At 32.7% G+C, this 12,383-nt stretch overlaps 1 protein-coding gene across 1 annotated transcript; it reads left to right on the top strand.

Moving 5' to 3' along the window:
• The first annotated feature begins 5,152 nt into the window (after nucleotides 1–5,152).
• Nucleotides 5,153–10,406, top strand: LOC145595970 (putative plastid-lipid-associated protein 8, chloroplastic). The gene is made up of 5 exons (XM_081652400.1): nucleotides 5,153–5,409; nucleotides 7,586–7,645; nucleotides 8,273–8,396; nucleotides 9,483–9,662; nucleotides 9,868–10,406. Exons 1-5 carry the CDS (start codon nucleotides 5,194–5,196, stop codon nucleotides 10,056–10,058), a joined length of 771 nt encoding a protein of 256 aa, XP_081508526.1. The 5' UTR covers nucleotides 5,153–5,193; the 3' UTR covers nucleotides 10,059–10,406.
• The last annotated feature ends 1,977 nt before the right edge of the window (nucleotides 10,407–12,383 follow it).

Below are 12,383 nucleotides of genomic sequence, written 5' to 3' on the forward strand. Positions count from 1 at the left end.
ATGCATTATAACCTTCAACAAAAGAACATGTTTGTGTTTGACAAAGAACATGGTTTCCAAAAAGAACATCAGGCATATTTTAAAGAACATGAAATAAAAAGAACATGTTACTGTTTGAAAAAGAACAAGCTAGTGTTTGAAAAATTAACCTTGCTTGGTTATCTTCCAGTTGGCTTCACTTTGTTACTATTCTTCTTTCTCCTCCAATTGTTCTTTTTTGAACAAATTGTACTTCATAGCTTTATTTTAGTTTTATTTTTTTTTTAAAAAAACCCCAAATTCACAAAATTAAACACTTTGACTTTAAATTTATTGACGAAAAATAATTTGCATGTACAAAATTTATACTTACATTTTACTTGAATCCACCATTTGTTCAAGTTTGAAGGTTGAATTGTTGAAACAAGTTCAATTTTTTTCTTGGGTTTCACTTTGAAGATGAACAATTTTGCTATTTTGATTTTTTTTTGGAAAAATAGAAAAAGATAGAGAGAAAAGTTCTAGAGAGAGAAAATTAGTACTTTGGAAATGGTTTTTACCCAAACAGTAGAAGAAGTACCAATATTACGAGATTGAAGCAAAATGAGCCCAATTTAAGAGCTTCATTGAAATTCTTAGATGAAAACAATGGAGTAAAGGAGAGAGAAAATTGGCAGTAAGAAAGAGGGTGATAGGAAGAGAAAGAGGAGTGAGAAATTGCTGGAGAAGAGAGTGATTGATTTGCAATTGCAATAAAATAAAAACATGTTCATTTTTTTACCCATGTTCTTTTAAGATATATTAAATGTTCTTTGGGTGCACCATGCAACATGTTCATTTTTTACCCATGTTCTTTTAGATATATTAAATGTTCTTTGGGTGCACCATGTGCATGGTGCACCCGGGTGCACCAACCACAATTTATAACACATGTGCTTTGTTATTAATTAAAACTAGAATTTGGGCCCGTTTTACACACGAGTTGTGTATAAGTTATTATTTATGCTACAAAAATCATAAATTACTTGAAATAACTTTTACAGTCTCATGGCATCTTATAACATTACACTTGATGATAGTTATTTCGTATCAAAAAAACTGTACAACAAAACCATTATTTAGGTGAAGAAAAAGTTTAATTATACTCCGCAAATTTATATTAAGAGAGGTTATAGGAGTAGATGATAAAGGGTTAATGAATTGAATAACAAATTCAATCAAATTTAATATGTAGAATTAAATATATACTACCTTCGTCCCCTTTTGATAGTCCTTTATGGACAAATTTTAGTCCCAAAATGTTCACCCCATTTGTTTTTTCCAACAACCATTAATATTAATTTTTTACTAAAATTCCCTCCAACTTGCAACAATACTTGTGCAAATTGGTATTTCCCATGTAAATTTTGTTTTCCCATGTACTTTTATTACTTTGTCTCTCTACTTTTTTGCATACCCAATGTTAATTTACTTTTTCAATGTACTTTAACTTTTCTTATTTGTGTTTATAAATTCCTGTGAAAAATGCTCATAAGGGACGATCAAAAGGGGACGAAGGGAGTAGGAGATTATTACAAAAATTTAAGAGCTATGGGAAATTATTTGGGGGGGGTTTGGAAAAGTTCAAAGAAAACTAATGATAAATAAAATCATTAAAAAAAGGGGGCTAATAAATATTAATGATCAGCACTAACTTCTCCACAAAATTTAATTTGAACACACAATCTCTAATTTGACTAAGTATTTTACCATCAAGCTATGTGATTTTTTAGAGTTAAGTATAATACAGGGGACTCAATTCTTGCAAAATGTGGGAAAAGGGGACTCTATTTATTTTATAGAGGAAAAGGGGACTAGGGTTAAATTTCTGGTGTTAGGGGGTATTTTCAGGTGACTTAACTCACCTTTAACCCAAGAAGATTTAATACCCTCATTATTGCCTTGATTATACCAGACAAATTCAATCCCTTCATTGATAATTTCTGCGGATTGTTTTGAAAATATGGCTGTTTGAAATTAAGAAAGTACAACAACAATACAAAAGCTTTGTTCTTGAAATTTTTTTAATGTTTGTTATCCAAAAAAAAAAAAAAAAAATTCTTTCAATAATTTTTTAATGTTCTTCATCTCTTTGGTTTGTAGCTTATTTGTCTTGCATTTGTAGTAGAAGCACACATCGTAATTTTAGTGAAGGCTTGTAGGGCCCTAATTTTTTTTAAAAAAAAAAAAATATCGATAAGCCTAGTGTATATTGCAACAGAAGGTCATTAAGGAGAGTTTCTAAGAAAGTCAAGCATCCTTTTATGAGATTTCTAATATGCCCAAACTATAAACAAGTGGATGGGTGTGATTATATTAGGTGGTAGGTTGGTTGACAGTCCACGTGAGTCAGAGTTAGTTTATGAGATGGTCATGATTTTAATTAAAGAGAAATGTGGAGTTAGAAGGTCGAGGATGTAATGAAGATGATGAAGAAAATAAACATTCAAAGTATTGTAATTTTATGCTTTATTTTTGTTTCAAAAAGAGGAAGGAACTCTTTTTTCTTTTTATTGGTCTTAAATTAAAATATTTACCAAAAAAAAAAAAAAAAAAAAAAAAAAAACAAAAACAAAAAAAACATACTCCTTTTTTTTAGTTGACCAAGGGGACTCAATTCTTTAACCAAGGGGACTCAATTTTTTCCCTTATTTAATTAGAACCCACCGAAAACCCAAACCCATTCTAGCCCAGTCCCTTTTTTCTCTATAAAATAAATAGAGTCCCCTTTCCCCACATTTTGCAAAAATTGAGTCCTTTGTTTTATACTTAACTCGATTTTTTATGCAATCTTTTGAATGCAAAATATTAATTTGTAGAAAATGACAATATGAACAACAAATTTAATTACAAGAAAATTGAATCATAAATAACGTATATTAATGATCAGTTCCATGTAATAATCAGAGACATCGACTGGGCCCAAAATCTTTTTTTTTTTACTCTAACCATGTATACTGAGTGAGCGAAAATAAAATTAATCTCAATTCGATTCATTACACATTTTGTAAACTAAAAGAAATTATTTTTTGATAGGTAAGGAGAAGGTCTTAATAGATTAAAAACTAGAGTGCATCTAGGCGCATAACACCTATATGTTTAGCATGCATATAGGAGGGCAGTATGGGGTTTTTATTATATTTTTTCATTTGATATTTTTCTACAGTGGTACATTTTTGTGTATTATAATGTACCATTAAGGTATAAATTGTATTAATAGTACTTTTTCTGTACTATTATACATGTGGTGGTACTTTTTGTTATCTTATGTCGTTGATTATTTTCTCCTAAAATACCTACCACCTATCACTTATTAGGCTGTAGTGGTACATTTTGTCATCCTATATATTTCTAAAACATATAGGTGCTATGCGCCAATACTTAACCTAAAAACTACACATAGGTCAACCCAACATGAGTTAGCAACTTTAGACCACTCTCACTCATGGTTAAAAAAATAAAATGACATTCTCTTTCTACCCACTTTCTCACTCCTCTTTTCCACTTTTTCATGGGCATTTTTTTTACAAGTCCTCACACACTCATGGGCTAAAATAAACCCACGACAAAAGTAAATTTTTTAATGATAACGAATTAATTAGAAAATTGTGATTTTTCGAAGTGCACAGAAATATAACAAAATGGGTATCTACTTATAGATAAAAATAAATTATGAACATTGATAATTTTTATTTTTGTTTTTAAATATGTTAAATTGGTCAAAATAGCTATTTTTAGATTTAATTAGTGAGTACACAAGTTACCGTAGCATTACAAAAATGTCATGGCCTTGGGGATTTCTTATTTTCCAGTGGGATACATGTTTTTGGGTTTTTACCTTGAAATTCTCTTCATGGGCATATTTTTGACCATGAGTGAGAGTGTTCTAAGCATTCAATGTAAAATATGGTGGGGGATAAGAGAATTCGTACACTAATATGCTTTGCCCTTTTTCTTTTTCTTTTCTTTTATTTTTTAATAGTAGGGTTTGATACTAATCCTTAATGTAAAAAATAGCTGTTTGTCGAGTCACGTGTTGAACTTGCATGCTTTTGGGTTAGCTAGGCGGCGTAGGCTTGACTCATGAGCTAATTTCGTGCCAAAATTTTCAATAAGTCGATCCATGCTATGCATGGCCCAAGTTCATGTGCCGAACTTGGTTGTTCACGCCAAATTTCCCTATTTCAGCCTGCTTTGTTTTGTCGGGACATACTTAGTCTTGCTTCTCCCAAATAATAATGTGTCATGTTGCGCCAACATTGTGTCAATTTTCGTTAAAAAATTTCATTTCGTGTTGGGTCGTGTCGTGTCTCGAGTTGACCCGATCTAGTGCTATCTTTACCTCAATGTTAGCATGTACACTTGACCCGGCCTTGTGCCATCTTTACCTTAATGCTAAAAATGTAAATAATTTCATCATCCTAAACCTGAATTAATCCAACTATTCATATATTAATAATCTAAGTTGTGCCTCAACAATACAACGGGAGTATATTTTTCCTTATTTACTCTACCAATCACTACGAGTAACATATTTAATACTCCCTCCGTCCCTAAATTACATTCCTGTTTAGAAATTTACACGGGAATTAAGGAGGGAAGAATAAGACAAATAATAATAATTAGATAATGCAATGGGAAGTACAAAGATATATTAGTTATTACTCATGACATGCCATCAATCCTTTGCAAAAAAAAAAGGACGTCCTAATTGAAAAATTTTAACCAATCATATTCATTGTAATTTGACACAAGGATTATGAGTGATATTAGGTAAGGACGAGTGAGAAAACATTAAATATAAAACAGACAAAGAGAGTTGATTTACTAAAATAACTTACCAAAGATAGAGAGGAGGAATGTAATTTTGGAATACCAAAAATAGAAAGGATGAATGTAATTTAGGGACGGAGGGAGTAAAAATAAGTGAATCATCTCAACAAAAAAAAGTTTACTCGTAGGTGAATAGTGCAAAAAATCAAAACGTTTTATTAGAAGTCAAAAATCTCTAGTTTCGATAACTTAGCTAAGATCCACGTGGCAACAATGGGACCCCAACAGATTTCCATCCGACGTGGCATCTCCAAAATCACCCAATCCAACAAAATTTTCTCTCTCATCTCCATAACAATAACCAACCACAATCATCATCTGGTACTCCACTTGTTTTCCGCCATGGCTGCTTCTGCTACAGCTTCAGCTTCCTCATCAACACTCTTCTCTACTTTCGAACCTCAATTTTCTCTCTCCTCCAACCGCACCACTCTCTCTCTTCCTCGCCGTCAATTCCGCCCCCCTTACCGCCGTCTCAAGGTTTCCGCCGCCGTGTCTTCGCCGGCGCCGGCGGTCCCATCTTCTCCCGCCGATTTCGTCTCCTCTATTCTCTCTAAGGTTTGAATTTTACACTTCTCTGTTCTTCCCCTTGTTTGTTGGGATTTTTTGTTATTAATTGTGAAAATTTGTGATCAAGTTATTTTAGGTCTTGTAATTGTGCTATTTGACTAGCGTTACATTGATATAGCAGTTTGAATTGAATTATACTATTACATTATTTAGGGTGTGTTTGTTCTGGGAATAATCAATTTGAACTTTACAAATATATGAATTCCCTTGTGCCTTTTTCTTATACTTCCTCCGTTCATTCCATGTACATAATGTACAACTGGAGTTTTAGGCTTACCAACTACATAATTAGAGCGATTGTTATTTACGCCCGGGTGCCGGTACACCCATGAACATTATTTGTTCTCATTTTGATGATTGTTTTTCATTTAATCATGATTAAATGAAGAGCAAAAACTAACTTTGGGTTAGTGGCTGCGTATAAAATATTTCAATTATGACTAATGAAAAAGAGAATGTCGGAAAGCTTAACTATATTTGAATTGATACAACTATTTACTGTATTTAGGCTAACATAATCACTAAGATATACAAGCAATCATTAAGATACATATTAACGAGTACAAAGAATAATATTAAAGATATGCGAAGAATAATAATAGTACTTCATACTTCGTATATGATATCATGTTACACAAATATCTCTTAAATTCTCCAATAACAACCAGTGCATAATTTTGAACATAAATACCTTTGATTCAGGTTAGTTAAAGTTATAAATCTTGGTATTGATATGAATCTACCATGCATGCTTTAGATCTCTAAATTTAGATTAGTGTAAACCAAGTTACCAACCATTTAAAGGAGTATTGACTATGTACCTATTTAGGGTACTATAAGTATTTCATCTAAACACCACTACCTTACTCAACTTATATAATTGAGATCACAATAGACGGTTAAGAGTGTGTGAGATTTGTAAAGTCAAATTGTCTATGTATTAGTGGTTAGTGTTTTTTTTCTGTTTGATTGAGACATTTCGAACATGAGCATCTTTTAAATATGGAGGGATTATATATCAAACTATAAAACTTCATTCGTTGTTTTGGTTTCTAATGGAAAAATCTAGAGAAGATATGAAGACTAGTAGACTACAGATGGAGAGAGGAGAGGAGGACGAAGCTAAAGGATGGGGATAGATGTATGGGGCTTTTGTTTGTTTAGATCAGGATAAATATTTCCACTCTTGGAAATGATCAACCTTTGCAATACTTACATGTAATGAGAATTTCAGGATAGAAAAGTTGATAGCTTTGCTTCTAAGCACACTTTAACTTTTCTTGTTTGACATTGCATACCCAATGAAACTCTTTATGCACATGAAGATGGAAGCATAATGCGAAACACATTTCAAGCTATCCTAAATGGAATGTATGTATACTGATAGTTTAAAATGATCAGAGATGCCTGTGATTTGTTGTGAAGTGGCTAGACTGATGAGTGATCTTAGTTTAGGAAGCGTTCACAAGAAGATGCCTGAGTTTTTTTTAATGAGGTGAACAGACTGATCAGTGATCTCAATCTAGAGGGCGGTAACAAGAAATGTTAGATTCTGTAATAGAACTCAACTATGAAATTCGTATTCTGGTGACATTTTGTAACGAACCAGCATAATACAGAAATTCTAATGAGATAATGATGATTTTGATCGGTTAAAGCTGAAATTACAGAAAATTAAAGATAATTTTCAAGTACTTGAGAGACTTGACCCTCTCTCAAAGCTAACGAAATGACAACTCAAATACTCTGGGTACCTTTTTTTCTATGCCTGCTCTTCCTTTTTACTAAATCTGATGACTGCTAGCAAAATTCCCGTAATATTAAACTACCCTTGATGCCTCTCTGACTCTCCCCTAGGCTGGTTCATTACACATTTTATGTACGGTGCTGATTTTGATTTTGCAAAATAATTTAAAAAATGTCTTCTAGACAGAATTTTGACTTTATATACTGTAATTTAAAATACTGAAGCAGTAAAGCTCATATTGCTTTCGTCCTAAACACATGATACTTTCCTTTCATAGATTGTATCTGAGCATATATGGCATATCTGAACTTGTATTTTGTTGTAACTTGCAAGGTGAAGTTGGTAAACCTTATTTGAACTTGTTGGGCCCTTTTCTGATTATATCTTTTTTGAATCTTATTTATTTGAGGTGAAAAGATCAAAGCCAAATTCTCACCAAATAATGCCGGTGATCTCGTCTCCGACATCCTCTCTAAGGTTTGATTTTGCTTCTGTTCTTCCCCTTTGTACCTAGATTTTTCCTTTTTGGTATAAAGCTATTATACATTTATGTTACTGGGTGGTTGATTTTATGGTGAGATGTGCACACAGTATAAGTGTGAAGGAAGAAAGAGGAGTAAGAGACAATGACTCAGTTATTGTATTTCTTATAATTTTGCTCACTGATCAGACAATATACCAAGCAAAATAACCCCTTTTATTTTGATGTTGATATTTACAAACTGAAAAGTACAATTCCCAACAGTTTATTTGCTGGCTGTAGTTTGAAGGAAAATTGATTTGATCTAAATGATTTTTCATTAGAAAAGTAAAGTGATAATCCATTTTCAAACTTCATTTGCTCTTGTTTGGTTCCGTACTAGAAATTTTGGAAATGAAGAATGTAGATGCAAGGGAGGAGAGTAGGAGGATATGGTAAGGAATGGGAGTAAAATGTGGCATATTATCTTCTTCAGAAATATATCCAATAATCTCCTCTAATCATGAAGTAAACAGACTGAAAGCTTAGTGGAGGCTGTATGATGTACTTCATACCTTATCTGAGGCTATTATGGTAAGCTTGCATAGTTTGGTGGTAGTAATTTTAGCTTGTTTCCCCTACAGGTTACTGAAACAGATCGAGGTGTTTTATTAACAAAAGAAGAGCAAAAGGAAGTTGGTGAAATTGCTGAAGAACTTCAGAAATATTGTGTTGATGCTCCAGTAAAATGTCCTCTCATTTTTGGAGGTAAATACATTTAACTATTTAAGAGTCTCTAGCAGCACCCAGGTGATACTATTGTCTTTCTCGACATAGAGAAATTCTAGATTTGTATTTGGTCTTTTCAGCATCCTATATAGTCGCGTACTTTGTTTTGTATCTGCTATTGATGTTCCATTATAATTGCTGAAAAGATGTTCAATGACAAGTTTATCTGCGAATTAGTAGAATGATGCTTGTCAGTCGTTACTTTGTTATCGTAGAACTAGAGAATGTTTGAACTTGAGAGAGATATTGAATAATAGTGTATCAAACTCACTCAAAACAAATGTTGCAGCAGCAACTATCATTAACGCATTATTTTTTTGCATAAAATAGCATGCAAAAGTAGAAAGATATCCTTCTAACCTCAGGATAGGTAACTGATGTAGCTTGCTTTTGGGGCTTTCAAGTATTGCTTCTTGCTTGATTTGGAGATTCAAAGTAATTGTGCTATGTATGTTAATAGAAGTTTCAGATTAAAGACAGCTTCCCCGTGTACCTTTTACTAATTAATTTATTTCATAAATATATAGATAGTTCCGTAAAAAAATAAATAAATAAATAAAGGTATGTAGTTCAGCTCACTTTGAAGTGCAGTCACATTCTGTTCTTGTGGCATAACAGACACTATCGTCTCTAAGTTTCTTAGCAAACTTATAAACGGGTTGATGGATAATTTCATTTACATTTTACTGTGTATTTGTATAGGAATTTCAGAAAGAAGAGAAGGAAAGGTGAGAGGAGAGGAGAAAAACTATTCTTTTTATCTAGATAATACTGAAGATTTGGGAACGGAAGGAAAAGGGAGTTCTTTTCCTTCCAAATCTATCTAAATTGAGATGTTTTTGTTTAATAAAAATGGCAGAAGAATGCTTCTAGAAGATTGGTCTATTATGTGAACATGAATTGCTGTTTGCCTCCCTCTTCCTCCTGTCCCCTAACTACTACTCCCCTTTCTCCAAATCCATGTTAAATCTAGTTATATGCTTATAGTGATTGACTGATTGTTGGAAATTGGATGATTGGCATGAAAGTTCAAATAATTAACTTGTATAATTCTTAATGTTGCAGAGTGGGATGTGGTTTACTGTTCAAATCCAACTTCACCTGGTGGTGGCTACCGGAGTGCAATAGGACGTCTTGTGTTTAAGACAAATGAAATGATTCAAGTTATTGAAGCTCCTGATACTGTGAGGAACAAAGTATCCTTTTCTGCTTTCGGTTTCCTTGATGGTGAGGTATCTTTGAAAGGTAAGCAATCAATACTTGATCATGTGTTAAAACTACTGTAATACTCTATGGATAGTAGTTAGTTTTCAGTCCAAATTCCAAGATTCGCAACCATCTATGCACTTTGATATGAGGCATCAACGCCTCAAAATTTCATCTTGGATCTTGTTCTATAGCTTAATCCTATAGATTCTCATGGCTAATTGCCAAAATTCTTATTGTACAGGTAAACTGATAGCATTGGATGAGAAATGGATTCAGGTTATATTCGAGGCACCTGAATTGAAGGTAGGAGGACTTGAATTTCAGTACGGTGGACAAAGTGAGGTCAAGCTGCAGATTACTTACGTAGATAAGAAAGTCAGATTGGGGAAAGGTTCTAGAGGATCATTGTTTGTTTTCCAAAGACGTCAATGAATTAGGAGTATGTTATTTATGTATATTCATCCTCGTTTACCAATTATACACAACTGCCCAGAAGTCTTGTACTACAATTTGGGTTGATCCTTTTGTCATATCAGTGCAAATCAATTATCCTGCAAACTTCGGTTGTCATTCTGATGCATACTGCACAAGTCCGTCCTGACAGAGTGACAGTAAACAACCAGCATGCAGATTTTCATCAAGAGATGCTGACTGTTATCAGAAACCGAGCTACAAAGTACAAACAGTAGTAATTGTCTTTGTATCATATTTGAACAATCTGGATTTATTTTCAGCTGAGGAATGGATGTTTAGTAGGTAAGCAATTCCTACTTTGTGAAATTTGAAACTAACAAGAAAGTTCTAGCTCCTGTGAAATTGTGATTGCCAACCAAACAAGAGTAAATCTGTACATGAATCTACATTCCATGCATACAATTCAAGAGAATTTGAAACTTGTACAATGGGAACTAAATTGCCAAAATCCATGGTCTATCAAAATTAAATAGGAATTCAAATTTTTACATTGTCAACAAAGAAGTTACAAAAACTTCTAAGAACTAAGCAACTTTTGTTTTATTTTAAACCAAGAATCTAGCAACTTAGTGTTTGATATGAAGGTTAAATGGGAATGTTAATTATCATCCCATGTCATTAATGTCCCTAATTAGTTTATGTGGAATAGGTTTAGTTATATATAATAATTTTTTAGGCATGGGAAGTTAGGATTAGATAGCTTCTATTCCTAAAAGATAATTGACTTAATTATTTTTGAGAAATTTACTTGTCAGCCAAACAAACATTAATCATATAATTATTTTTTAATTACTCCGTATATTGTATTTATATGTAAAGAGAAAGTAAATGACTAAACACGGTGAATGAGTGCATCTAGGTGCAGAGGGCCTATGTATTTATTATGCACATTGGAGGGTAATCTGGGATTTGGTGGCACATTTTCTCTCTCTTAATGGTATAGTGGTACATGTTTGTGTACTACTATACATGTACAATGTATTAATGTACCATTAAAGTATAAGTTGTTTATTACTCCTTCCGTTTTTAAATACTTGCTCCATTTCTATTTTTTACACCATTCATTCATCCAACTTTGACAATTGTTTGTGATTTAGGGCATGTTCACATTTACTTAATTTCAGTTCAGTTCAGTTCTAATCAGTTCAGTTCAGCTCTTAATTTCCCCCTCACATAAAATATTCATTTCAGCTCAATTCAGTTCAGTTCAGTTCCAATCAGTTCAGTTCAGTTCAGTTCAGCTCCAATCAGTTCAGTTCAGTTCAGCTCAATTCAGTAAATATGAACAGGCCCTTATACATAAGAAAAAAATATAGTCTTGTGGGTACTTGTTGGAATTGTTAAATAGATTATTGATTTTCAATTGTTAGAATTTATACTTATTGATAATTAAAGATGTTATTGATAAAAGATTAGCATCAGCATTCGTGCCCAAGAGAAATGGAGCAAATATTTAAAAATGGGGGGAGTAGTACTTTTTGTGTACTATTATGCATGTAGTTGTATTTTTGCCATCATATCTTCCACCATCAGATTCTTATTATTTACAAAAATATCATCCTATTTGAATGCTACATACACAGGCCTATGCGCCAAGCCGCCAATACTAATCCACGGTGAACAACACAAGGTAGCCTATCAAAATTACCAAACTTGGAATATGTTGTAACTTAGTTACTCAATATAGGTTTCCAATATAAGAAAATCGGAATGTAAATTTGTTAAAATTAGTGCTTAAATTAATGAATTCACGATTCCCAGAATAAGAGAATCGGAAACAAATACTACGAGTACATAATTTTATCGGGTCAAGCCCTTTAGTAGTAGAAGGAAAAGGAAACCCCATCCAAAACTCCAAAAAAGTCTCTAGTGGAATTTGATTCAACCTCATAGTTGTAAAATGCTAACTTTTCAATTAGATCGAGTATTGCTTGGGTACTCCGTAAATGGGAGTATAATACTTCAAGTTATGTTACTCCGTATTTGTATTACGGAGTACTTGATTGTATATTCTTATGAATCCTAATGTAAATATAGTAATTAAATATAAAATGAATTCCAACAATTTGTTGTGTCACGTGCTAACTTGGGAGATGACCCGTGACATTTGACTCATTTAGAAAGGTTTATACCTTAAATCTTAGAAGTTTGAGGTAAATTCGTGAGAGTTGAAGTCTCGTAAGGGCTTCAGGGTCCTCCTTATCATTTACGAGTAAAAAAAAAAAAAACTAAATATGGAATGGATGTTTCTGGAAACGATTGTTTTTGGACAATTCTGGAAAC

The sequence above is a fragment of the Chenopodium album genome, chromosome 19 (genome assembly GCF_948465745.1).
Source record: "Chenopodium album chromosome 19, dcCheAlbu1.1, whole genome shotgun sequence".
NCBI classification, from domain to species: domain Eukaryota; kingdom Viridiplantae; phylum Streptophyta; class Magnoliopsida; order Caryophyllales; family Amaranthaceae; genus Chenopodium; species Chenopodium album.

Excerpts from the sequence above, each read along its gene's own strand:
- LOC145595970 (XM_081652400.1), top strand. The coding sequence starts at position 5,194 with ATGGCTGCTTCTGCTACAGCTTCAGCTTCCTCATCAACACTCTTCTCT. Across the intron at positions 5,410-7,585 it reads TCTCCTCTATTCTCTCTAAG|ATCAAAGCCAAATTCTCACC; the intron begins GTTTGAATTTTA and ends TGAGGTGAAAAG. Across the intron at positions 7,646-8,272 it reads TCTCCGACATCCTCTCTAAG|GTTACTGAAACAGATCGAGG; the intron begins GTTTGATTTTGC and ends TTTCCCCTACAG.